The sequence below is a fragment of the Grampus griseus genome, assembly GCF_964374135.1.
Source record: "Grampus griseus genome assembly, chromosome: 1".
NCBI lineage: Eukaryota > Metazoa > Chordata > Mammalia > Artiodactyla > Delphinidae > Grampus > Grampus griseus.
The window spans coordinates 57,958,757-57,984,328 of NC_139017.1; the positions used below are offsets into that span (position 1 = coordinate 57,958,757).

General features: G+C 42.0%; 1 protein-coding gene and 1 pseudogene across 6 annotated transcripts in view; one reads left to right on the plus strand and one right to left on the minus strand.

Annotated features, from left to right (window-relative positions):
- The window catches only part of COP1 (COP1 E3 ubiquitin ligase), a gene marked incomplete at its 3' end in the record, with an annotated part of 273,496 nt that extends 271,318 nt beyond the window's left edge, over positions 1-2,178 (minus strand). For 2 of the 5 annotated variants that reach the window (XM_082656826.1, XM_082656825.1), the window contains exon 1: positions 1,681-2,172. In XM_082656826.1, the coding sequence (XP_082512952.1) occupies positions 1,681-2,099 (419 nt within the window). In that variant the 5' untranslated portion in view covers positions 2,100-2,172. Of the gene's footprint in view, positions 1-1,680 lie in introns of all 5 variants that reach the window. The other 3 variants (XM_082656827.1, XM_082656824.1, XM_082656828.1) reach the window with 3 other exon arrangements.
- Positions 2,179-3,120: 942 nt separating this feature from the next.
- LOC309823244 (ferritin heavy chain-like) lies at positions 3,121-25,572 on the plus strand (annotated as a pseudogene). Its single transcript has 3 exons — positions 3,121-3,162; positions 3,875-3,908; positions 24,939-25,572. The product of its transcript is annotated as a ferritin heavy chain-like (transcript).

A 25,572-nucleotide genomic window follows, 5' to 3' on the forward strand; every position in this document is an offset into this window, starting at 1 on the left:
ATAAAAATTTTAATAATCTTACCCCTAAACAATAAAAATTAGTGCCAGCTGCTTATACTCTCCCAACCCTCTCCAACTTCCTATAAAATGGCTTATAGTAAGTATAATGAGATGCATACAGTGCCTGGCAGACAGTGAGTGCCAAAGAAATATCTGTTGAATGAATGATTAATTTCCCTCTTTCTCACACCTTTTACACTATCTTAGTGTACCTATATGGATGCTGGCATGTTTGTTTTCTTTTAACCTACTAAAAAGTAAAATGCAAATGGTGGCTAAAAAGACAAACTGTGCAAACCCTCACTTTGTTTCATTAGCTACTACTTTATCTTATGGGATTCTCTACTGGCTATGAACACAAACACATCTTATACCCAACGATAAGCTGCTCAAATTATTTACAAATTACAATTATAGCCCAATTTCAGTGAAAAATGAATCAATTCTGAATCCAGAATAATTTATGACGAAAGCAAAAGTATGAATAAAGGTATTTTTACTGCAAGAACTAGAAACTATAAGTCTAATCAATAACTTTCCTAGAGTCCCAACTTCTAGTCTTATCATATTTAATGACAACTCGGACCATCTTCAACCCTGAAGTGAATCAACTTCCCGTATAGTGACAGTACAAGCCAACTTCCTACATCACTAGTATTCTATTCTATCAACAATTTCCTCCAGAGGAAAAAGCACAAAATCCTACCAGTTCTCACTCAGCTAAAAGCAAATCCTTTCTTGCAATCTTACCATTTGAATTGGATTTTGAACACAAAACCCAACGAAAATGGAAACACTCTCAAGCAAGACAATCAACTCCATTTTTCACTTAATATGTATAATCCTTCTATGCCAAATGTCATAACGGAGGACTACTGCGTAGCATTCAAGATGCTAACTACGATGACAACACGTCTAATTCCTAGCTTTTCTCAAATCCGAAGTTCCAGTATATACGCTGATGTGTTAATACAAGTGTAGTGCAGTCACATCTGACACATGGATGATACTTAATAAACGTGGTCCCCTCTTTCAAGACATTCAGTTGAGAGGTGGAAGTTGTTGTGAACAGACTTTCTTGACTACAGGAGCCTCAACAACAGATTTAAAAGTGACCCAGCCTTTGAAGCGGGAGGAGATAATTTACACGTACACAGGATGGATATTTACATCAAATACCACTTCTTAAAACAGCCATACCCATGTTTAGAGCATCATCCACCATGCTTCAATAAGCAAATTCTGACCCACAACTCCCTCCCTCAGCATCCCGGGAAGCTTAATCCTCTCCCTTTACAAGTTTAATTCACCTCAACGAGAAATCCGGACTGACAGGGTACCTAATTCACCAGCGAGGCAGAAAATTCAAGGCCCAACCTCCGTGCCCAGCTTTCTCCTTTTATGCACAGCCATTTATTTGGCCTTTCATCTCCCCCCCTATTTATTATTCTCTAACCTCCCTTCACTTCTCCCCACCAGCACTGACCTCTTTAGTACTCCCACCCTGCCTCAGGACTCCAACATTCCCCCACCTCAGCCCACCAACCGCTGCAAACGCTCGAATGCCTCTGCAGACACCGCCACAGCGCCCAACAGATCTCCCTCACCCCGGACCCCAGCAGCCCCAAGAGCAGAAACTCCTAACGCAGAGAGGGCTAGGAGGCTGTTCGTCCAACCCACCAGACGAAGTCGTTGCTTTTGTCCTCGTAGGAGTTGATGAGCCCGTTGCACAGGGGGGCAAGCAGAGGTCGCTTCCTGCTGCCGCTCCCTAGGCTGGAGCTGCTCCCTCCTACGCCGGCGCTGGGCCTGGCTGCGCAGCTGAGCCGGGACAGGCCCGCGGACACCGCCCCGCCGCCGCTCCCGCCGCCACTGCCGGACACTGCGGCCGCCACCAGCACAGGCCGCACCGGGGCCCCGAGGCCGCCGGAGCCCGCGGCCTGGGCCGCCCCGCCGGACCCCAGCGCCGCGGCCGAAGCAGCTACGGAAGGGGGCGACGGGGAAGAGGATAAGGACGAGGAGGCGGAAGTCACCGAGGAGGCCGCAGAGGAGCCAGGGCTGGTCCCGGCTGAGCCCGACCCGGCCTGGCGGCTCCCAGACATCGTGATTCCCTCCCCTCCGGCCGGGCGCTCGGAGGAGAGGGACCGCGACTGCGACCCGCCGCCGCCTCCCTCCCCTCTGCCTCAGTACATCCTGAGTAGGCGCGCCGCGCCGGGAGGTGGGGCTGAGGAACAATAAAGTTGATTTTTGTACGGCAACCACACAACAGCGTCCGACGGGAGGGGGCGGAGGGAACTATTAAAACAAGAGCAGGAACCACTACCGCTCTCTAGGCCGCCGCCGCCGCGATCGCCGCCGCAGCCAACCCGGGCGCTCCGTGGGCCGGCCGTGCGCGCACGCGAGCGGCGGAAGGGGCGGGAGCGGCGGGGGATACAACTTTAGACACGGCGCGGGCGGCGCTCAGACAAGCTCAACGTGCCCTAGGCGGCGGCGGCGGCCTAGTAGCGACCGCCGCCCTCGTCGAGAGCTGGTTTCCTTCGTGACTTGCCCGAGGGTAGGGCCGTCTCAGTGGGTGACAGGGCTGCGGAGAGAGGAACGGATGGTAGGGGTGGCGCAAGGGGTTGGGGAAAGGGGAGGGGGGAAAGCGCTCCAAAAGCGACTACGCACGCGCGCCCTGGGCGCCGACCCTTGCGGGTTACCCAAGGTTCCCGCTCCAGGCCAAGAAGAGCGGCGCCGGCGCGGGGCAGTTGCACCACGCATGCGTGAGGGCGAGCCGCATTCCTGAACGTTAACCGGGAGCGGTAGCTGTCGCTTGAGAGGCAGGCAGTATAACCCAGTGGCGAGGGTACGACAGGTACTTACGAGTCGGGGATTGAAGGCCCTGAAGACTGGGGCACACGGAAAGAATCTAGAAGCTCTGAGCAGTTGAAAAGAGCACTGGACTGAGAGTCAAGGACTCTGGGCTTTGCTGTTAGCCGTTCCACAGTATTGAAGTCAGTGACTAGTGCTTTGTAAATTGCAAACATTGTAGCAAGTGTCACCAACTGTATGCATTCGACCATGATATCTTGTTTTGAAAAGTTATTTACCAAATTAAGCATAATAATAATGGGAAAACAAATCATGCCTAATCGGACCACAGCTCAGTTAAAATCTCCGTCTAAGGTGAGTCTGATATGATTTTTAGCACAAAACAAGGAAACCTGGCAGTTAATACCACCAAAAGATGCAATTTATGGTAGGCTTTTTGAAATATTGAAAGTTGATTTCAGATTTTCTTTTGCCATTTTGAGACTCCCTAAGATTCTGGGGGATGTAAATTAGAAACAACTAAACTGTGATTTCAGTATCCTTTACAACGCTATCATTCTATGATTCTCAGAGGGAAAGATCTCAGAGTTAATTCTGTTCTGGGTATTGAAGACTATAGGGGCAACTAGACGGCCTTTCCCTAGGAACAGCTGTCCATGCTGAGGGGACAGGGCCAGGGAAGGGCCTAGATGAAGGCCCAGCAACAATAGCTAGCCATTCACCTGGCAGTGAACCATCGTAAGGCTCAAGTCTGCCTTAGCTGATCACCTTCATGTTCCCAGCTCAGGTTTCTGCTCAGAGTAATAATATAAGAATGGGCATGTCAGATTTCCAACAACCACCTTCCTTTTATGAATATTGTGTTATCCAGTCCTTTGTTTAAATTCACTTTTAAGACCCATTTTAGAATGGGTCTTAAATGAAGCCTTACTGACTCCTCGGCAGAAAGAGTTGCCCCCATTTGTGCCCCTAGGATATTTTGTTTGCACTTAAAGCATTGTATTTTAGTAGCTTATATGTATAATTCTCCTCTACTAGCCTATCAACTTCAGCTTTGTATTCCCAGCGAATTCAGCACGTAACACAATTCCTGGCCTATGGTAAGTGCTTGTTAAATTTTTCTTGGCAAACAAATAAAGCAATTGATCTCATTTTTATCTTAATTATTTGCTTAAACTCTGTCCCACTAAAATTTAAGCTCCATGCAAAAGAGGACTATATTCTCAGTGGGCATTCCATAATTTTTTAATGAAAGAATGGATGAATAAATGAATATAAAGAATTTGATGAATATTTATTGGACATTTATTACATATAGGCCTGGACTAGGCAAGGAGGAGATAAAGACGTATATAAAACATTGCTTCTACATTCAGAAAGTTTATGGAATAATTGAAGAATTAGAAAAATACATAGAAAGATAAGTAATATTACCAGGGTGCACATGCTTAATGAGTAAAGCAGAGAATCAACGTAGGAACTGAAGCAAGAGCAAGTGCTTAGCGCCAGCCATGCTGAGGGAGGAAAAGTTAGGCCTGAAGAGAAAAGTATGGTTTGGTCAAAGTGTAATTAAAGTCATGAGCCCAGAAAATAAATAAGTAAAAAATGCTTACATCAAGTTCAGATGTCTATTTGATAGGGGTAAAAGAGTTCATTCAGTAAAAATTCATTTGGGGGCCATATTGTAAAGAGCCTTGACTCTACTTTGAAAAATGACCTACAAGCAGTTGGAAATAATGAAGCCATTAAGTGGGGATAAATATATTGAAAGTGGTGTTTTGAAGATTACGTTTTCAGCAGATTAATCTTTGAGAAGAGCTGGGAGATTAGGAGCAAAGAGACTAATTAGGAAAAGATTATAGCAGTCCAAGCATAATTGATGAGATTCTAGATTAGGGTGCAGACAAGGAAAGTAAAGGAGTATTCTGAAAAACAAAACAAACAAAACCACAAGAGAATCTACAGGATTAAGTTGCTCTCTGTAAAAGAATCTTCATGATCCTTGAGGGCATGACCCATGTCTGTCTTGTTCATCACTGTCTTTCCCAGTGCTTGGCACAGAGGCCAATAAATTGATTAAGTAAAAATGAGGGAACACGAGGATGAGTGACTCCAATGATAGCTTCACGTATACCAGCATGACAGAATTAGAGGTGGACAGTGGATGGTTTAATTTTGGATGTGTTAAGTGAGCGTGGGATGAAAATACATTCAAGTAAGCATATCTAGCCAGTGACTGAAAATTCAGGCTAAAGCACAGGAGAAAATTCAGCACGTAACAGAAATAAAACTTTCAGGTTCCTGAGCTCTGTCTCCAGAGATATTGAATCTATGGTTCTGGGCTAGGACCTATGAATATGCATTCTTATCATCACCCAGGTGAACCTGATGCAGGTAACCTTTTGAGAAATACTGTGATTAGTATTGTAGGGAGTATAGGAGAAATAGGTAAAATAGCCTCTTCCTTCCAGTTATCTTATTCAGGGGACAGAAAGTGATATGACCCCAGCTGAGAAGTCTCCTAGGAAAAAATTATCAATGCTTATTTGTATCTCTTTGGAACCTATCTTCAGTAAAATCTGAATTCACAAAAGGAAGCTGAGGGAATGTGATGCAATAGAATTTCCCTTTTATACCAGATAAATGTATAAAGACTATTCTGAAAGTACACAGTCCTTTTTAGTTTCTAATGGCAAGATCTTCTGGGAAAGCAGAAGAGAAAAGAGGAAGAATGGCAAAACACACACACACCCACACACACACACACATACACACACACAGGAAGTCAGCCAATTCAGGAGAAGTAGATAACAGGAGAAGAGAAGAGAACATTACTGAAAAATAAAAGTAAAAGTGAAATAAAATCTAAGTCCTAATAATTCCAAAGTCTTCTACAAAAACACTTCTGAAGTAAAGTCTCATGTAGTTAAGGATGGATTGGAATTACCAAGAGGATTGAACTTCCCAGACCTATTTCTAAGGTGTCTTACCTAAATACAATATTTTAGGGAAATATGGCCAGTGGTTTCCATCTTCAACTAACCCTGCCCTTTGGTAACCAATCTCCCAAAAAGATCCTACCTAAAACAGCTAAATTGAGAAGAAAAAGGAGAAAAATATTTTCTGTCCATGTGAATGGAAGGAAAGAAATAGAAGAGTTTATGAAATGCAATAACATAGTAATGCATCCAGCAGAAAATAATCTATAATCCACTGGTAAAATTAAAAGCTCCAATTTATCCATCAAAACCAGAGGTAGATTGTTACCTGTGGAGAGCTAATTTCTTATAATTTGAGGACAACTCTTTTCTGAAAATGTCTACCATGCTGTTTTCAGTGCTGGAATTGCATCATTAGCTTTTATGCCCTTCTAGTCTTTCTGTATAAAATTACAAGCACTTTTTAGAGAAGGTAAACTAACAACATTAATACCTTAGTAAGTCAGTCATCCTATTAAAAGAAGTTGATTTCCTTTTGCAACCCACTGCTAGCAATTTTAGTCAAAGTACTTGTAAAATACGGCCTAAGCCAATCAGAAGTAACAATGAAGAATTATAGGTAGAGCTGTATGAATGTGAATGCAAGTTACTGAATAGGTTTAGTCAGCTGAAAAAAAACAAAGCAAGATTGGGAAAAGCCAACATTGACTAGAAAAACATAAACTTGTTTTATGTGTGGTGAATGTGTACAGATTTTATGAATATATGGGTAGGTTTAGATCCACTTAAAGATCATAAACCAAAATGAGGTCTAATGCTTTCTGCAAAAACAGAACAATTGATGTCATCATGAGGTGGAGACCAGGTAATATTAAAGAGCCAAAGAAAAAACACCTCACACTGAAACTGAAACATATAACATTGCAGGTCATTTACCCCTGGGATTTGACCATCCATGCATGTAGTGTCACATACCTAAGAGATCTGGGAACGTATGTATAGCTAGAATCAAGAAAGGTTTAGGGCTTCCCTGGTGGTGCAGTGGTTGAGAGTCCGCCTGCCGATGCAGGGGACGCGGGTTCGTGCCCCGGTCTGGGAGGATCCCGCATGCCCCGGAGCGGCTGGGCCCGTGAGCCATGGCCGCTGGGCCTGCGCGTCCGGAGCCTGTGCTCCGCGGCAGGAGAGGCCACAGCAGTGAGAGGCCCGCGTACCGCAAAAAAAAAAAAGAAAGGTTTAAAACAGTACCTTATCCACTGTAATTTGTATCAAGTCTCTTCCTAGATCATGAGTGATATTTCTTTCTGCCTAGTACCCTGAGTATACTAGGATGTATTTGCTGGCGAATCATACTATGTTATCTCCTCCAATACCCACTCCTATCACCCGTTGAATTCTGTAAGAAACTGGGAATGCTAAGTAGCACTGAATGATGAATTTGTGTAAACAGCGTAGAATGAAGGATGAAGAGTATTTGGATATAATAATTAGATTTATATCAGGTTGGAAGAGAAGTTAGTTTGGGAGTCTGTTCTTAACCTTTGAAGGTGATGTCAAGTAAAACAAAATATTCCATCTGCCAATATGTTTCCTCTTTTTCCTGAGTTCCTGTGGTAATTCTTATATTCTAAATGTGAATACTCAGATATAGCAGGTATTTCTTTTCTCAACACTCATTGAGTCCTCCCACACAGAGCCCTGGGCATCTTCCATTAAACCAGTTCATCAACTGCATTTGCACTTTTCAATTTATTGTGCAATAGTAGAAACTGGTATTACCTCATCTTCAGTTTAGAAAAATTAGGTCAAAGCAGTAAAGCTGCTGGCCAAAATCCCAGCACTCCACCCTATGTTCCACAGCTGAGGTTTGCTAAATCTGGGTGATCTCTGATGATAGTTGAACTGATACAAGAGCATGTAATGGTTTTGAGTCAGTTAAACCCAAATCATAAATTAAAATTGAGTATCATATACCATTCTTCATTCTTCCTTTGCTGTGTAATACTACGTAACTCTCAAATGTTTGGTTGGTACCAAGATGTAACCAATGTTGATAATACCTCTGAAGAAGTTACAAGCTGAATTCCATGCTGAAAATCTAATTGAGTACTGGTATCCACTGCAGGACCAATAGCAGTGTATGATTTTTCTATTGCTGCCAAAACAAATTACCACAAATTTAGGAGTTTATAGTAACAGAATTTAGGCTCACTGGTTTCCCTGCCTGCATCTCAGAAGACTGAAATCAAGGTGTCAGCAGGCCTACTTTACTTCCTGGAGACTCTAGGGAATATTCTGCCTCCAGGCTCACGCAGGTTGTTGGCAGAATTGAATTCTGTGTGGTCATAGGACTGATGTTGGTTTTTCTTTACTAAGAAAAGCCTCAGCTTCTAGAGGTCACCTGCATTCCTTTGCTCACAGCCCCCTTCCTCCATCACCAGCCCCAGTAGGTGGGTCAAGACCGTCTTACACCGTATCTCTCTGACTGAATCTTCTGCCTTCCTCCTCTACTTTTTAAGGGCCTGTGTGATCACATTGAACCAACCTAAATTAACCTCCCTATCTTTTTTTTGGAGGGGGGGGGTGTGCATGCTGGGAGGCTTGTGGGATCTCAGCTCCCCAACCAGATATCAAACTGGGGCCCTTGGCAGTGAAAGCATGGAGTCCTAACCACTGGACAGCCAGGGAATTCCCAACCTCCCTAGCTTAAAGTCAACAAATTCCAGTTGCAAAATCTCTTTTACCTTGTACCATTAACAATTGACAGGTTCCAGGGATTAGGACGTGGACATCTTTCCTGGGGCTTTAATCTGCCTACTACATAATCCATAATCTACTGATAAAATTAAAAGTGCACATTAATGTAGTACCTTAATAGTAGGGGAAACTGTTGGCAGGGAGGAGAGATATGGAAGCTGTATGTACTCTCTGCTGAATATGTCTGTAAACCTAAAACTGCTCTAAATAATGAGGTCTAATAATTTTTAAAAACACATGGAAATAAAAATAAATTTCCAGAGGTTTGAGTATTAGATACGGGATAATTGAAGGGCAAAAAGAGACAAAGAAATGTTAGAAGAAAACTTCCCAGACCAGAATAAAAACTTTACAGTGAGATCAAATGACCCAAAAAGTGCCAAGCAAAAATATGAAAAAAATGTTTTTGCCAATGAGATTTCAGATCATCAGAGATAAAAAGGAAATACTAAATTATTTTCAATATAGAGTAAGATAACTATTACTTAAGAGTAATGAGAATCAGGGACTTCCCTGGAGGTCCAGTAGTTAAGACTCTGCACTTGCATTGCAGGGGGCACAGGTTCACTCCCAGGCAAGATCCCACATGCCGCACGATGTGGCCAAAAATTTAAAAATACAGAATTAAAAAAAAAGAATAATGAGAATCAGATTGACACTGCATGTTGTTATGGTCTGAATGCCTGTGTCCCCACCCACAAATTCATATGTTGAAATCCTAACCTCCAGTGTGACAGTATTAAGAGGTGGGGCCTTTGGGAAATGATCAGGAGGTCATGAGGGTGGAGCCCACCTGAATGGGATTAGTGCTAAGGGCTAATTAGATTAGGGATAGGGGCTTCCCTGGTGGCTCAGTGGTTAAGAACCCGCCTGCCAATGCAGGGGACATGGGTTCGAGCCCTGGTCCAAGAAGATACCACATGCCGCAGAGCAACTAAGCCTGGGCACCACAACTACTGAGCCTGCACTCTAGAGCCCGTGAGCCACAACTACTGAGCCCAAGTGCCACAACTACTGAAGCCCGCACGCCTAGAGGCCGTGCTCCACAACAAGAAGAAGCCACCACAATGAGAAGCCCACGCACCACAACAAAGAGTAGCCCCTGCTCGCTGCAACTAGAGAAAGCCCGTGCACAGCAACGAAGACCCAAGACAGCCAAAAATAAAAACAAATAAAAATAAAAAAAGAAGAAGAGATAGAGGAGCTTGCTGCCTCTCTCTCTCCCTGCTCTCTGCCACGTGAAAATACAAGGAGAAGACAACCATCTACAAACCGGGAACTGGGCTCCTATCAAACACCAAATCTGCCAGCTCCTTTATCTTGGATTCCCAGTCTGCAGAAATGTGAAAAATAGATGTTTGTTGTTTAAACCATCCACTCGATGGAAATTTGTTATGGCAGCCCAAGCTAAGACAGATGTCTTATAAGCTACACGCTAATAGAAAACTATGCCTTCAAAGTTCTGAAAGAAGTCTATGTTGAGCCTGAAGTTTTTAAACCAGTTAAATTATCAGTCAAGTGTGAGGGCAAAATAAAAATATTTTCACACATCAAAGTACATGAAATGCTTACCACATATTGTAGATACTGATGGTGCCCAACCCAGATTCTGTTTACCTGGCACCCAGCTGCTGAGTGTTGGCTGCTAATGGCTGACAGCTGCCTTCTCTGGAGGATTGCCATTGTGGATACTGGAGCTGGGAGCAAGGGCTCTGGAAAATTGTTCTTCTGTGTATTGGAATGTTAACCTTACTAACCTGCTCCTATCCCTCTACCACCCCGCCCACACTGGCAGCCAATGGCCAATGATTGACACGAGGGTAAATGAAAATCCATCCTCCTTGGGACCAACTTTGCAGTGTAGTTGGTGCTCCCAGGCTCCCTGGAGGACTAGACTGAAAGTAGTCTCCAGTTGAGACCTCAGTCTTGCCTAGTTTTCTTCCCCTACCCTATCCTGCTTCCTTCACTCCTGTTCTTCTGAGAGCAAACCCTCATTAAATCACTTTCATAAGAATTCCCATCTCAGGCTCTGCTTCTAGGGAACACAATCTCATGCTCTACACATTCTGGGGAAAAAAAAAAAAAAGATTGCTTAAGAATGAACTCCAATTTACACACTCAGGGAACTTCTTCTTCTGAACAGTATGGGGTAACGTGAACCAAATTTGTCCTTCCACATGAAACAACTAAAAAGGGCACGCTAAATGAAACAATGCTTTTAGATATTAGATATCAGGTAGTACAGAACAGTGATCCCTGAGAAAGGGGAAGAAAGTGAGGTGAGCCCTACAACTGCCCCAGCTTACTGCCTGAAGAACAGCTCCAGGCCACACTACAGGGAGGGGGACCCAGGTCTCAGATAAGGAAAGAGAAGTGGGAGTCTGAGAAGTGGCTGAGAATCCAGTTTTCAGGGCAGAGTTGCAGAGAGGAAAGGGCTGTACAAAGAGAGAGCTCCAACAATCTGAAGAGTTTCTTCCTCAAGTCTTCAGCTCAATACTGATTAGGACAAGCATGTGAGGAAACTGCCTGAGGATAGTTAGGGAAAGAACCACCCAAAGTAGCAGGGGGACAACTCCCAAAGCTCACACAGAATGAGGAAGAGTCATTGAAATGTGAAAGTTTATTGCAGCAACTAGTGCAAATTACCCTAGCTAATAATTCACAAAAATTTCAATATGCTTTTCAAATTCTTAGCAAGCACTGAAAAAAAAGGAAGATATATAAATATTAGAGACAGTGCTAATATTATTCAATAAATCATGCTGGGGAAATTGTCTGTTTAAAAGGATTATAAATGAAGTCCTTCACACCATGCAAAATATATATATATATATTCAACATAAATTGAAGTTTAAATATAAAATAATTATCAAATAATAGCTAATATTTTTGATATATCATTACTGAGCCTAATATAACCTTTTTCATAACTTGTGATATCAGGGTACTGTGACATTTAGGTCACAGTGAATGGGGTTCAGGCTTTAGAGCAAGACTGCCTGTATTTGCATCATTCCCCACCTTCATCTCTCACCCTCTTTTAGTATTTAAACCTGAGATCACATCCTTTATCCTTTTTCGTTTTTTTACAGTGTAATTTCTTTTTAACATCTTTATTGGAGTATAATTGCTTTACAATGGTATGTTAGTTTCTGTTTTATAACAAAGTGAATCAGCTATACATATACATATATCACCATATCTCCTCCCTCTTGAGTCTCCTTCCCACCCTCCCTAACCCACCCCTCTAGGTGGTCACAGAGCACCAAGCTGATCTCCCTGTGCTATGTGGTGGCTTCCCACTAGGTATCTATTTTACATTTGGTAGTATATATATGTCTATGCAACTCTCTCACTTTGTCTCAGCTTACCCTTCCCCCTTCCTGTTTCCTCAAGTCCATTCTCTATGTCTGCATCTTTATTCCTGTCCTGCCCCTAGGTTCTTCATAACCATTTTTTGTCTTTAGATTCTATATATATGTGTTAGCATATGGTATTTGTTCTTCTCTTTCTGACTTACTTCACTCTGTATGACAGACTCTAGGTCCACCCACCTCACTACAAATAACTCAATTTTGTTTCTTTTTATGGCTGAGTAATATTCCATTGTATATATGTGCCACATCTTCTTTATCCATTCATCTGTCGATGGACACTTAGGTTGCTTCCATGTCCTGGCTATTGTAAATAGAGCTGCAGTGAACATTGTGGTACATGACTCTTTTGGAATAATGGTTTTCTCAGGGTATATGCCCAGTAGTGGGATTACTGGGTCGTATGGTAGTTCTACTTTTAGTTTTTTAAGGAACCTCCATACTGTTCTCCATAGTGGCTGTATCAATTTATATTCCCATCAACAGTTCAGAAAGGTTCCCTTTTCTCCACACCCTCTCCAGCATTTATTGTTTGTAGATTTTCTGATGATGGCCATTCTGACCAGTGTGAGATGATATCTCATTGTAGTTTTGATTTGCATTTCTCTAATGATTAGTGATGTTGAGCATTCTTTCATGTGTTTGTTGGCAGTCTGTATATCTTCTTTGGAGAAGTGTCTATTTAGGTCTTATGCCCATTTTTGGATTGGGTTATTTGTTTTTTTTGATATTGAGCTGCATGAGCTGCTTGTAAATTTTGGAGATTAATCCTTTGTCAGTTGCTTCATTTGCAAATATTTTCTCCCATTCTGAGGGTTGTCTTTTCATCTTGTTTATGGTTTCCTTTGCTGTGCAAAAGCTTTTAAATTTCATTAGGTCCCATTTGTTTATTTTTATTTCCATTTGTCTAGGAGGTAGGTCTAAAAGGATCTTGATGTAATGTATATCACAGAGTGTTCTGCCTATGTTTGCCTCTGAGAGTTTTATAGTGTCTGGCCTTACATTTAGGTCTTTAATCCATTTAGAGTTTATTTTTGTGTATGGTGTTAGGGAGTGTTCTAATTTCATTCTTTTACATGTAGCTGTCCAGTTTTCCCAGCACCACTTATTGAAGAGGCTACCTTTTCTCCATTGTATATTCTTGCCTCCTTTGTCATAAATTAGGTGACCATATGTGTGTGGGTTTATCTCTGGGCTTTCTATCCTGTTCCATTGATCTATATTTCTGTTTTTGTGCCAGTGCCATACTGTCTTGATTACTGTAGATTTGTGGTCTATTTTGAAGTCAGGGAGCCTGATTCCTCCAATTCCAGTTTTCTTTCTCAAGATTGCTTTGGCTATTCGGGGTCTTTTGTCTTTCCATACGAATTGTAAAATTTTTTGTTCTAATTCTGTGAAGAATGCCATTGGAAGTTTGATAGGGATTACATTGAATCTGTAGATTGCTTTGGGTAGTATAGTCATTTTCACAATGTTGATTCTTCCAATCCAAGGACATGGTGTATTTCTCCATCTGTTTATGTCATCTTTGATTTCTTTCATGAGTGTTTTATAGTTTTCTGAGTACAAGTCTTTTAACTCCTTAGGTAGGTTTATTCCTAGGTATTTTATTCTTTTTGTTGTAGTGGTGAATGGTATTGTTTCCTTAATTTCTCTCTCTGATCTTTCATTGTTGGTGTATAGGAATGCCAGAGATTTCTGTGCATTAATTTTGTATCCTGCTACTTTACCAAATTAATTGATTAGCTTAAGTAGTTTTCTGGTAGCGTGTTTAGGATTCTCTATGTATAGTATCATGTCATGTGCAAACAGTGACAGTTTTACTTCTTCTTTTCTGATTTGGATTCCTTTTATTTCTTTTTCTTCTGTGATTGCTGTGGCTAAAACTTCCAAAACTATGTTGAATAATAGTGGTGAGAGTGGGCAACCTTGTCTTTTTCCTGATCTTAGTGGAAATGGTTTCGGTTTTTCACCACTGAGAACGATGTTGGCTGTGGATTTGTTATATATGGCCTTTATTATGTTGAGGTAAGTTCCTAAAATGGGTGTTGAATTTTGTCGAAAGCTTTTCCTTCATCTATTAAGATGATCATATGGTTTTTATCCTTCAGTTTGTTAATATACATCCTTTTTTTCTTATCTCTTTCATTTACCAATCTATGTACCTTTTCAATTTGAGTTATTTTATTTTTCCTTAATTCTGGAAAATTGATCATTGCATATTTCATCACATACTTCCTCCTTTTTCTTTCCTTCTAAGATTTCGATTAATTGAAATTTCAGTTAAGTACTTTATTTCTATCCTCTCTACCCCTTACATATATATATATATGTATATAATTTTATACTTATATTCTCTCTGTTTATTTTTTACCTTCTAGTAGAGTTTCTCTATCTTATCTCACTAATGTGTTTTATGGCTACATCCATCTGCTATTATCCTATCAATTATTATACTTTTCCTACCAAATATTTTCACTTGGTTCCTTTTTTATAACTTTTGGTTCCTGAGACAGATATGATTAGTAAATAACATCCAATCATAAATTAATTACTCATTTGTAGGAGGTTCAGTGGGTCAGTCTTTCTCTATTCTTCAGTAATTATATACATTCATTCAGCAAGCATTTGTTGGACACTTACCATGTATCAACCACTATACTGAGTTCTGGAGATAGAGTACTTACACAAGGTTCCTTCCTCATGTGTTTTATGTGTTAGTAAAAAAATAAGTTAACATTTAAATCAGATAAGTTCTGTGAAACAAAGTTGACTGAGGGAAATGCTGTTTTTCTTAAGTTGGTCAAAACCATCTCTGAGACTAATGTTTGGGCAGAGATCTGAAATAAAAGAGGAAGTGGGCCAAGGGAACAGCAGGGGAGGATCATTCTAGGCAGGGATTATCAGAGCATGTGTAAAGGCCCTGAGCAGGGGAAATGCTTAGTATTTGAAACTCAAAAGCCAGTATGCTGGAGCAGCATGTTAGGGGGAGAGAGAAAGTAAGAGAAAGAGAGAGAAGAAATGAGGTCAGAAAGGTAATATTAGAGGCTAAATTATATTCCTCCCCGCTCCAATTTGTATGTTGAAGCCCTAATCCCTCATCCCTCAAAATATGATATTTGGAGATAGGGTCTTTAAAGAGATGATTAAGTTAAAATGAGGCCGTTAGGGTGGGCCCTAATCCAATATGACTGGTGTCCTTATAAGAAGAGAAAATGCGGACACACAGAGATACCAGGGGCATGTACTTTGGAAAGACCACGTGAGGACACAACAAGAAGGCAGCCATCTACAAGCCAAAGAGGGAGGCCTCAAGAGAAACCAACCCTGCTGATGCCTTGATCACAGGCTTCTAGCCTCCAGAACTGTGAGACAATAAATGTATGTCTTTTAAGCCACCCAGTCTGTGGTATTTTGTTATAGCAGCCCTAGTGAACTAATAGGTGGCCAGGAGCCATTTTTAATAGTAAACTGTTAAAATTTGAATAGAGATTTTATTCATAGAAACTGTGCAAAATTATATGTTCCATTTGTTTTAATGGTGTACTTGGTGGGACTTTCCAGAGAATGATATTGTATTAAGACTCACAGTTTATTTCCATTTTTTTCCCATGAGAAAAGAATGCATAATCAATGATGTGGTGGGAATTCCCTGGTGGTCCAGTGCTTAGGACTCCACGTTTTCACTGCCGAGGGCATGGGTTCAGTCCCTGGTCAGGGAACTAAGATCCCGTAAGCGGGTGACATGTGTGGATCTGTGCCCTTTCTCCTTTTCGGTCCATGAGACTGGGTCCATGGGAGAGAGAGCCAAAACTCAAAATTCCAGCAAATTTAACACATAATCCAGACTTAAATCAGTGAATCACATTCTTAGTGCCTCCCCCACCCTTCCCAGCAGAGTTATTGGTTCAGGAATGGACAAATTACTCAAGAAAGAGGAGCTTTTCCTGGGACATCTAGGAAGGAGAGCTTGCTCCTTTCTCTTTGGATCTGAAGCCAAAGAAGTCATAGCTGTTGCCACCATGTTGGTACCATCTTGCTACCATGTGGAACCCAAGAATGAGATCAACATAGACGAAAGCAAAATTAATAAATGGAGAGAAATGAAATTCTAACCAGTCGTTTCAGCCCTGAATCGTGCCATACCTGATATCAGCACTAACCCAAAGTATTTAGTTACACAGGCAATAAATTTCTTACTGCTCTCATTGCACTTAACATTATAATCGTCAGTACCTTTCAACTAGACTGTCAGATTCTTTTTTTTTAAAATTTCTGCATCTCTTTTGTTTCCTGAAAGCACATTCCCAGAAAGTATAAATGAATATAAATGTATTTACATCTTTATTATATTTTACCAAGTTACCACTTTTTAATACTGTACTCTGAAGGGGAGAAGTCACCATAAAGTAGGCAACCTTAGACAATCAGAGAAAACATGATATAAAAGAGACAACACTTCTCATGACAAGAGAAAATAATTCAATCCCCTCCTCAGTTCTACTACCCACTAGCTGTTTGAACATGGGAAGGCCATTTAAATTTTCTGGTTCTCTATTGATTCATATGTAAAATTATAGGAACTCTCTGTCAACAAAGCTCCAGAAAAATATAATTTATGACATAAAAATAACAGTTTTAGTTTGACCAATCATCCATTCTGATTGCTTAGAGTGATGAAGAAACAAAAATTTTTTTAAATCAATTTCTCGTCAGTGGTTTTGGCAATGTGGTATCATAATTAGTGACTTCGGTAAATTAAGTATACTAACAATGGTCATAGCATATTACAACTCAGAGAGTAAATTTGAAATAAAACACTGAGTGAAATAAATAATGATTGGGACTTCCCTGGTTGTGCAGTGGTTAAGAATCCGCCTGCCAATGTAGGGGACACCGGTTCAATCCCTGGTCCAGGAAGATCCCACATGCTGCAGAGCAGCTAAGCCCATGTGCCACAACTAATGAAGCTTGTGTGCCACACCTACTGAAGCCCGCATGCCTAGAGCCCGTGCTCCACAACAAGAGAAGCCACCACAATGAGAAGCCTGCACACCACAATGAAGAGTAGCCCCTGATTGCCGCAGATAGAGAAAGCCCGCACACAGCAATGAAGACCCAATGCAGCCAAAAAAATTAATTAATTAAAAACAATAATGCTTGGGACAGCATTGGCTTTAATGAGACAAAAGCCCATTGATCTTCCCCATTTCTATCTCTCTCCAGATCCATGAAAAGTTTGAATTACTCTGACTCAGATGTTTATGATAGAGATCAGAATTTATAAACTTTCCTACACAAAATAAATGGTAATTTAAAACTTGGATCTCTTGGACATGGATAAAATTTTGTATACATTATGTATTTAAAATTTAGACTGTCAGATTCTTGATTGCAATGACTATGTCTTTTCTGGTCTATTCCCAGCATCTGGCAAAGTGTGTGGTATATAGAGGACAAGGTTCATATATTTTTTACTAAGTAGATATTGAATTAAGATGCTCCCATATTTTCAAGATACCTTAAAGACTTATCCAACTTCCTTTGTGATTTTGAGTTTTTACAATATCATGAAGATATTTTCTAGTCTAGTGTGAATGCATGACTCAAAGAACTAATATCCTCTTAGTATCATGATTCCGTATTTTTGGTGGGTGATATATTTGATACACTTCCAAACACCCCCATAGCAACTGAAGTTTCAAAAATACACTCAAAAGTCATATTTTCATCCTTGTCAGTTTATATACTATATATCATCTCAGATCAGAAGCCCCAGTTGCGATCTGTTTTGGAAGTCCTTGTTTGCCTTCCTCCTACTTGGGAAGGAATACAGTCTTCAGACTGTCGTTATTCATTTGTTCATTCATCCATTTGTTCATTCTTTCATTCATGTGTTCAGTCAATGTATCATCAGTCTACTGCTGCATAACAAATACCCACAAACTTAGAGGCTTAAAACAATACCACTAACAGTCACTTGAGTCCATAACTTTACAAGCTGACAATTTCTACTGAGCTCCACTGGGAAGTTCTTCAGGTCTCACTTGGAGTCCCTCCTGTGTCTGCTGGATTGGCTGGAGGCTAGATGGTATATGATGACCTCAGCTGGAACAGCAGCAATCTGCTCTACTCTATGTGGTGTCTCATTATTTTATCCTGAGTATTAACTCAAGGTTAACCATAAAACATAAAACCCTATGTTTGGGATGTCACAGAGTAGGCAATATCAAGAGAAATCATTGATGAGACTGGAATAAAAATCAAATCTGGATTTAGTGAAGTTGAGACTGTATTCGAAAGGATTATTGCAAGTGAGGGAAATGAACTATTGCAAATTGAGGAGGGAGGTTATTGCCACAGGGAGTGTAAGGAACGGCACGAAAAATGGAGGAGAGCTTAAACAAGCTTTATTTGGGAACGCTCCCGGTCGAGGTTCACTGGTCCGAGAGAAAGGGGCCAGAGAAGTCCCGCCCGGGTGTGGGCGCGAACAAAATTTATAGGGGTGGACGCAGGGGAGGGGCTTGCTGTGTGAAGCAGCCCCTTTTTGGTAATCTCTCGGGTGTTGTGGCAATGTCAGGTGTCGGTTGCATCAGCCTCAGAGCTGTTGGTTCCGCCCCTCGGGGAGCGGGAAGACCGGGACCGAGTGGTGTGGCAATGTCAGGTGTCGGTTGCATCAGCCACTTTGGCGGGGTTTCTGTCTGGGTCCCTGGGCCCTTCCCCGGACCTGCTGGCCTTACAGGGAGAAAGAATGCTTTGACCATAAGGTCTGTAAGCAACTCCAGAGTTAGGCAAAAAGAGAAGAGTAAACAAAGCTAGAAAGAACTAGGTGTGGGGAACAGGATGTGTGTGAATGCGTGGCACATTCAGGTAGTAGACCAGGGAATATTTTATTTTACCTGAGGCCAGTTTATTCTCAGGAGAGGATGTATACTGGCTTAGGTTGAGGGTGAGCCAAAGTGTAGGGGCCTGGAGTAAGGAGACAGATTAACAGGAGGAAACATAATGATTTTAATTATATACTTATGGGGCTTCAAAGAGGAAAAGTCAATTCTTGGTTAGTTGAGAAGTGAAAGTGTTTGGTAAATAAAGGTTGCCCTGCTGTGCAGATAAGTCTCTCAAGTGAAAAAATTATCTCTAGAAATAGGCCTCTTCCTGGTGTATGCTCCATTTCTAACGTAGATTTCCTTTATAAATGTAGATGTCTCTTACAAAAGGGTATTTCTACTCTGTTTTCAGAGCTTCTCCTATATCTACAGTTTCTTAAAAATAATCAGTTCACATTAATCCTTATGCCAAAGAGGCATATTTTGGGATGACATATTCTGCTACCCTTCAAAATGTTACCTTGTTTTTATTATAATAAACCTCAGAAAGTCCTATTTTTGTCGAACACAAGTTCAAGAGTCCAACACACAGTGAGGCCAAACAAATGTCAGAGTTTGGAGCAGAGAATAGTTTATTGTAAAGGCCAAGCAAAGAGAGCAGGTGGCTTATGCTCAAAAGACTTGAACTCCCCAGTGGATCTCAGAGAAGAGGTTTTTTTTTTTTACTATAAATTTCTTTATTTTTTATTCTACTTTTTAAATTTTTGGCTGCCTTGGGTCTTCATTGCTGCACACGGGCTTTCTCCAGTTGTGGTGAGCAGGGGCTACTCTTCGTTGCGGTGCGCAGGCTTCTCATTGCAGTGGCTTCTCTTGTTGGGGAGGATGGGCTCTAGGTGCGTGGGCTTCAGTAGTTGTGGCATGTGGGCTCAGTAGTTGTGGCTCACAGGCTTATTTGCTCTGCGGCATGTGGGGTCTTCCCGGACCAGGGCTAGAACCCATGTCCCCTGCATTGGCAGGCAGATTCTTAACCACTGCACCACCAGGGAAGTCCCCAGAGAAGGGTTTTTAAAGGCAAAATTTGGGGTGAGGGCTACAGGGTGTCTGACTTTCTTCTGACTGGTAGGTAACAGGGTGGTGTTCCAGAAATCTTGTGCTCAGCCTGCAGTTACCAACCTTCACCTGGGTGGAGGGCTTAGTTCCTATAGAAGAACTCAAAGATCTATTGTTATGTATATCCCTTGAGGAGGAGCCAGGACTCTGCTTTATTTCTCCATTATTGTTTCTTGACTGCTTTTCCTTTGTTTCTGCATTCCCTCCATAATTAGTAATTGTTTGAATCTGACCTTTGGAACTCAGGGAAGCTCTAGGAGGCTGAAGCCTTTTTCCTATAAGCAAGAAAACAGGGGACATGGAAAGGCTTTTTTACTCAGGAGGGTCCCACAGGGGCCTGCTCTGTTTCACTATCTTTTAGGAATGGATAAGTATAATAGAGCCTGGGGAGAAAGTGATCCCTCATTCTGGTAAGAGAAAGCCTTGCATGTCAGTGAGGACATGATTTTTTCATACTTTCCAATGGAAACAGGCAGGAAAGCCAACTTCCCACAACTTACACTAAGTTAACTGGAGAATTTTGGGTTGTTAGGAGGGAATAATTTATAAATGTGGACATCCTGATGGCAGTAGGCAGAAAGAGAGTGAACTGAGACATTCTATTAATATCAAAGGAATCTGTGTAGGTGTCTATGGTACTGCTGTGGCAATGACGTATTAAGGACTTAAAGGACTGCCAACTTAGGAAGTAGGGGCTATTGTGTGAGTTAAGAGAAATCCAGGGCCTTTGTCACAGCTTGCTGAGAAGACTGGGGCCCACTTGTCTTGGCCCCAGCTTAGGAGCAATTGTTCCATGCCAAGAGAGGCAAGCTGAGAGGGTCTCAGGCTGCTGGTTCCCCCCCCAACGTCACTGAGCACTCAGTTTTTACAGCAGGGGTGTCGCTCAGAGAGAAACTTGCCATTGTTCCCAACTCCAGCTTCAGAGCTTGGGCTCAGAAATTTTTCCTGGGGAGAGAAGTGGGCCATAAAACAGATAGCTCGTGATCTTTTCCCAAAGGAAATGACTTCATTTGTAGCAGAGTTTGGAGAGTTCAAGTCTACGGGCCTGAACAGTAGAGGCTGTGATGAGAGGAAGTTGGATAGAGACCCGTGCATTTAATAAGGATACAGACCAGACTGTAGGCTGGCTGGTTTAGGAGGACTGAGGAACAGGATAGCTGGGAGGACTCCTTTTGGAGTCAGAAAAATATATAGAACACTGCCTTCAGAAACTATTTCTTTAAAGGAGCTACAGTTTGATGGGATTAGTTTATCGAGCAATTTATGCCCCCAGGACATTGATGAAAATAACTAAATAAATAAAGCAGCTAACGGGCGATTAGTGGAGTTGGACATCTGGGTGTGGTCAGGGAAAGAGAGGAAGAGAACAAGTTCATCCCAGAGTGACTGTGGGCATATCCAAAACTGTCACGCCTTAAGGAGCAATATGAGAAGTTTAACACTGTGTATATGTGTGTTTATGTGTGCGTGTATGCACATGAGTTGGCAGGGAGACTAGACTTCACTAAAATAATCCAGCCAATCACGAAACAAATTGAGTGGGGAGGCACTTGCTAGACTAGTGTTGCTGCTAGCAATCTGGGCCAGCACAGTGGCTGAACTTAATGTCCCTTCCAAATGTGGAAAAGTTTGGATGAAAATAAATGACAAATGAGAGAAGGAGAAATAATAGCTGAGAGTAAAGGAGTGTATAAGTGGGTTATGCAATGAGAGAAATCCAACCTCAAGAGAGGCTCAGAGAACGAGAATAATATTATTTCTTAGCAGAATTATACCAGATGCCCAGACGGGCAAAGCTATGTTTGCCAAGACCACCCCTGCTTTTGATCCTGCAAAGTCAGATGGCAGCCTGCAAACCTGAGTCTGGGAGACGTTCTGGTCATAGGATATATTTGACGAGCAGGATCAGTGTTACTGACTAAATCAAGCCCTAATAATGTTCCAGTATCTTTGACTATTTTTCAGGCTCCATCTATCAATACTATAAAAGATATCATTTGGGAAGGGATTTCTGAGAACTGCTTCCTACTGGAATTTCAGACCCTGTGGTGGATGGCTCCCAGCAGACTGATTACCGTGTAGCTATAAACCTTGATGAGCAGATGCTTAGAAAGGTCCCTGGTTATAATAGACAGAATACAATGGCAGCCTGCCCAACATGCCACAGTGTGGTGTGCTATGCACAAACACAATCGTCCTGGTTTTTGTGGATTGGAAAGCTATAAGCAGAATGGGGAAAAACAATGGGTTCCTACTGGGATTAAAGCAGTGGGCATCATGTGGTGGATCTGGGTCCCCTGGGGAACAGTCCCACTCAGACAGGAAGGCTGTGGGAGGACATATGACATACTCAAACTAAATTACAGCTGGCTTTGACCGACCAACCCTATTATGGGGTGCCTAATATTTTTGGGTACAAAATATGTATCCTAACTGCACCCAGGCTGTTAATAGGCAATAGCAACAACGTGCATGGTGGATTAAACAACAATGGCCCACAAGTCAGAAAAGGGGAGATAGATGCCAGTCTAGGTATTCTGGGACAAGCAGAGTTTGCTTTTAATGAGGAGCAGCATTCAGAGAAAGAAGATTTATTCACTAGAATAGACATATTAGAGGGAGTTCTCTTCCAGGCAGAAGGTAAAGGATAAGAAGCAGCTTGGAGAGATAAAGAAGCACCAGCAAACTGCATCAGGCCGACTCCACAAGTAATGCTTGGTAATGCTAGAACCCAGGGTTGGGAAAGGGCCTGCACCCTGAACTGACAGGTCCTCTTGACTATTTTAATATGGATAGAGGCTGAAGTGGCCAGGAAACAATGGTCCTCTATCCTAGTCCCTGGGCCTCAAGGGGGTACACCTGTGGAAATCTTAAGGCCTGCGAGCTTATGGAAGTTCTCTGTGGGCACGGCACTTGTAACTTACACCAATGTATAATGACTGTGCTTGCCCCCAGAATAAGTTGAAATAAAACATATCCTGCAGTATAGTTAGCAGGGATAGGAACTATTCTAAATACTGCTCGTATCCTCCCCTTGGGAGGAAGATGGGCTCTGCTATATTTATACACAATGAAAACCAGTCTCAGTACAAGCCTACGAGATGGGGAGGGTGATTGACTTTTCCCTCCAATTAACTTGAATTAACCCAGATAAAACTAAGCCATGGCCAGCTGTAATGATACCTGTCTTTTCGTAATAATTTCTGCTATGTGGGCAAGGGTAGATCTTGTTGGGTGCACAAAGCATACATCTCTGTAATCCTTACCGATTTGTTCTGTAAGGAAGCTGAATTGCACTGACCATATGGCAGTGTGGTATTGTTGGAAAGATGTAACTGCCTCATGTCAGTGTGTCCTATGATACTGATACTCATGATCAAATGTATTGCGAGATTAAGTTAAAGCCTCCTCGGGATGTAATACCTAAGGAGGAACTAGATCTAGCTAACCATAAGCTGATTTCTGTGCTAAATAGTTCTGCACACGTTTATCATAAGGTATAAATAGCAATAGCTGAAGGGAAAAAAATAATCAAACTAGTGCAAGAATATGAAATATGAAGATGTTTATAATGGCTTTAGAGGATGAATTAGTTGAATTAGTTGTTTCTTTAAATTAGTTGAATTAGTTGTTTCCTTAAATCTGTCCCTACCTCACACTGGCTTCTTCAAATGTTAGGCATATTTGTACTGGTTCCGTTAAAAATAAACAACAGGTCTGAAACGGAGTCACTTGTGTTCAAGCCCATATCAGCAAACCAAGACTTAATACCTAACCTAACTGCAGTTACAACCTCCCGCAGAAGTGTAACCTTTAATGATTCAACCTGGAATTACCTGGTTAGCGCTGGGTATTCGGCCAACAGGCCCTTCCGTTCCCATTAGGAGAGTGGCCTTACCTAAAACAATGCATTCTTTGCTAATAATTTCCTTTTTCCTGCTCCCTCTCTGCCTTAAAAAAACTGAAAACCTTTCCTTTTCTGCAGCTAGATGAAGCTCCTTCTGTTTGCTAGGTTGGATGGTGCCCATTTCATGAGTCATTTAATGAAGCCGACTGGATCTTCAAATTTCCTCATTTGAATTTTTGTTATTTAACAGTAAGTACTATCGCAAGAACTGTTCTATAATATAAACGTTACACCAAATGTAAGTGCTTTGATAGGTATGATCATTTTGCTGTAAGGGACCTGTGTTCAAAAACTAGGGGGTGGCCCGTGATACTGAGATATAATAAGAAATATATATTTTGGTGCTTGTCTGTGATTCCTGCCTCTCAGCTCTAAAAACTTGTATTTTCCGAAGTGATTAGAGCAGTGGGGGCATCTTTTGTTTTATTTGGTTTTTGCCTTTGATTCCTGCAATGGTTTTACAGTGATAAAGGTAAAGTGGGTGCATTTTGTTATTCATAACAAACCCTTTCAAACACACCTGAGTTTATGTGCATGAGGAAATTTTTGGAAAGCCTCCGGATAAGGATGGGGGCGGGTTGCCAGGGGAACCAACTAGGGTAATTAGAGGGTTGAAAAGCAGGTTGGTGAACAAGAACACATCCATGTGTTAGGAGGGTGGCATACCACAAACTCCATGGGGACAGCAGCTCCTGAACTTGGAACCCTTTGGGACCTTGCCCTACATGTTTCTCCATCTGGCTGTTCATTTGTATCCTTTAACATCCTTTGTAATAAATTGGTAATCTAGTAAGTAATCTGGTTTCCTGAGTTCGTGAGGTGCTCTAGCAAATTAATCAGACCTGAGGAGGTTGTGGAACCCTCTGATTTATAGCCAGTCAGTCCTTCAGAAGTACAGCTAATATGCTGGACTTGGTAAGTAGTATCTAAAGTGAGGTGGGGAAGGAGGGGGGCAGTCTTGTGAGACTGTGTCCTTAACTGTGGAATCTGTTGTTGACTCCGGGTAGATACAAAACTGAATTAAATTGTAGGACACCCAGCTGGCCTTGCACAATTGCTTGCTGTGGGGAAACTCCCAAATACGGCGACTAAAAGTGAAATAGTACTGAAAGTACACAAGTATTCAGTGAGTAGTGAGTAAAGAAGACTTTTATATACATAAACAAAAAACAATTCACAGTCTTCGCTGGAGAGTCGCCTCGATTTCCTGCTTCAACAGTGCTTGGAGGGAGCCCGCCTTCTCACTGCCTCAAGGTCCTTCACGTCCGCTCCAGCCCCGGAGCCTCATCTCCTCAGCTGCCTGCAGAGAGGACCGCGGCCCCCTCGCAGGTGCGCCAGAGCTGCCATTTGGACTCGGAGGCCGCCATCACCCGCCAGATCAACCTGGAGCTCTATGCCACCTGTCCACGTCAGACTACCTTGACAGCGATGATGTGGCTTTGAAGAACTCTGCCAAATACTTTCTTCACCAATCTCCTGAGGAGAGGGAACATGCTGAGAAACTGATGAAGCTGCAGAACCAGAGAGGTGGCGGAATCTTCCTTCAGGATATCAAGAAACCAGACTGTGAAGACTGGGAGAATGGGCTGAATGCAATGGAATGTGCGCTACACTTGGAAAAAAATGTAAATCAGTCACTACTGGAACTGCACAAAATGGCCACTGACAAAAATGACCCCCATTTGTGTGGCTTTACTGAGACTCATTACCTGAGTGAGTAGGTGAAATCCATTAAAGAATTGAGTAACCATGTAACCAACTTGCGAAGGATGGGGGCCTTCCCGAATCTGGCATGGCAGAGTTATCTCTTTGACAAGCACACCCTGGGAAACAGTGACAACAACGAGAGCTAA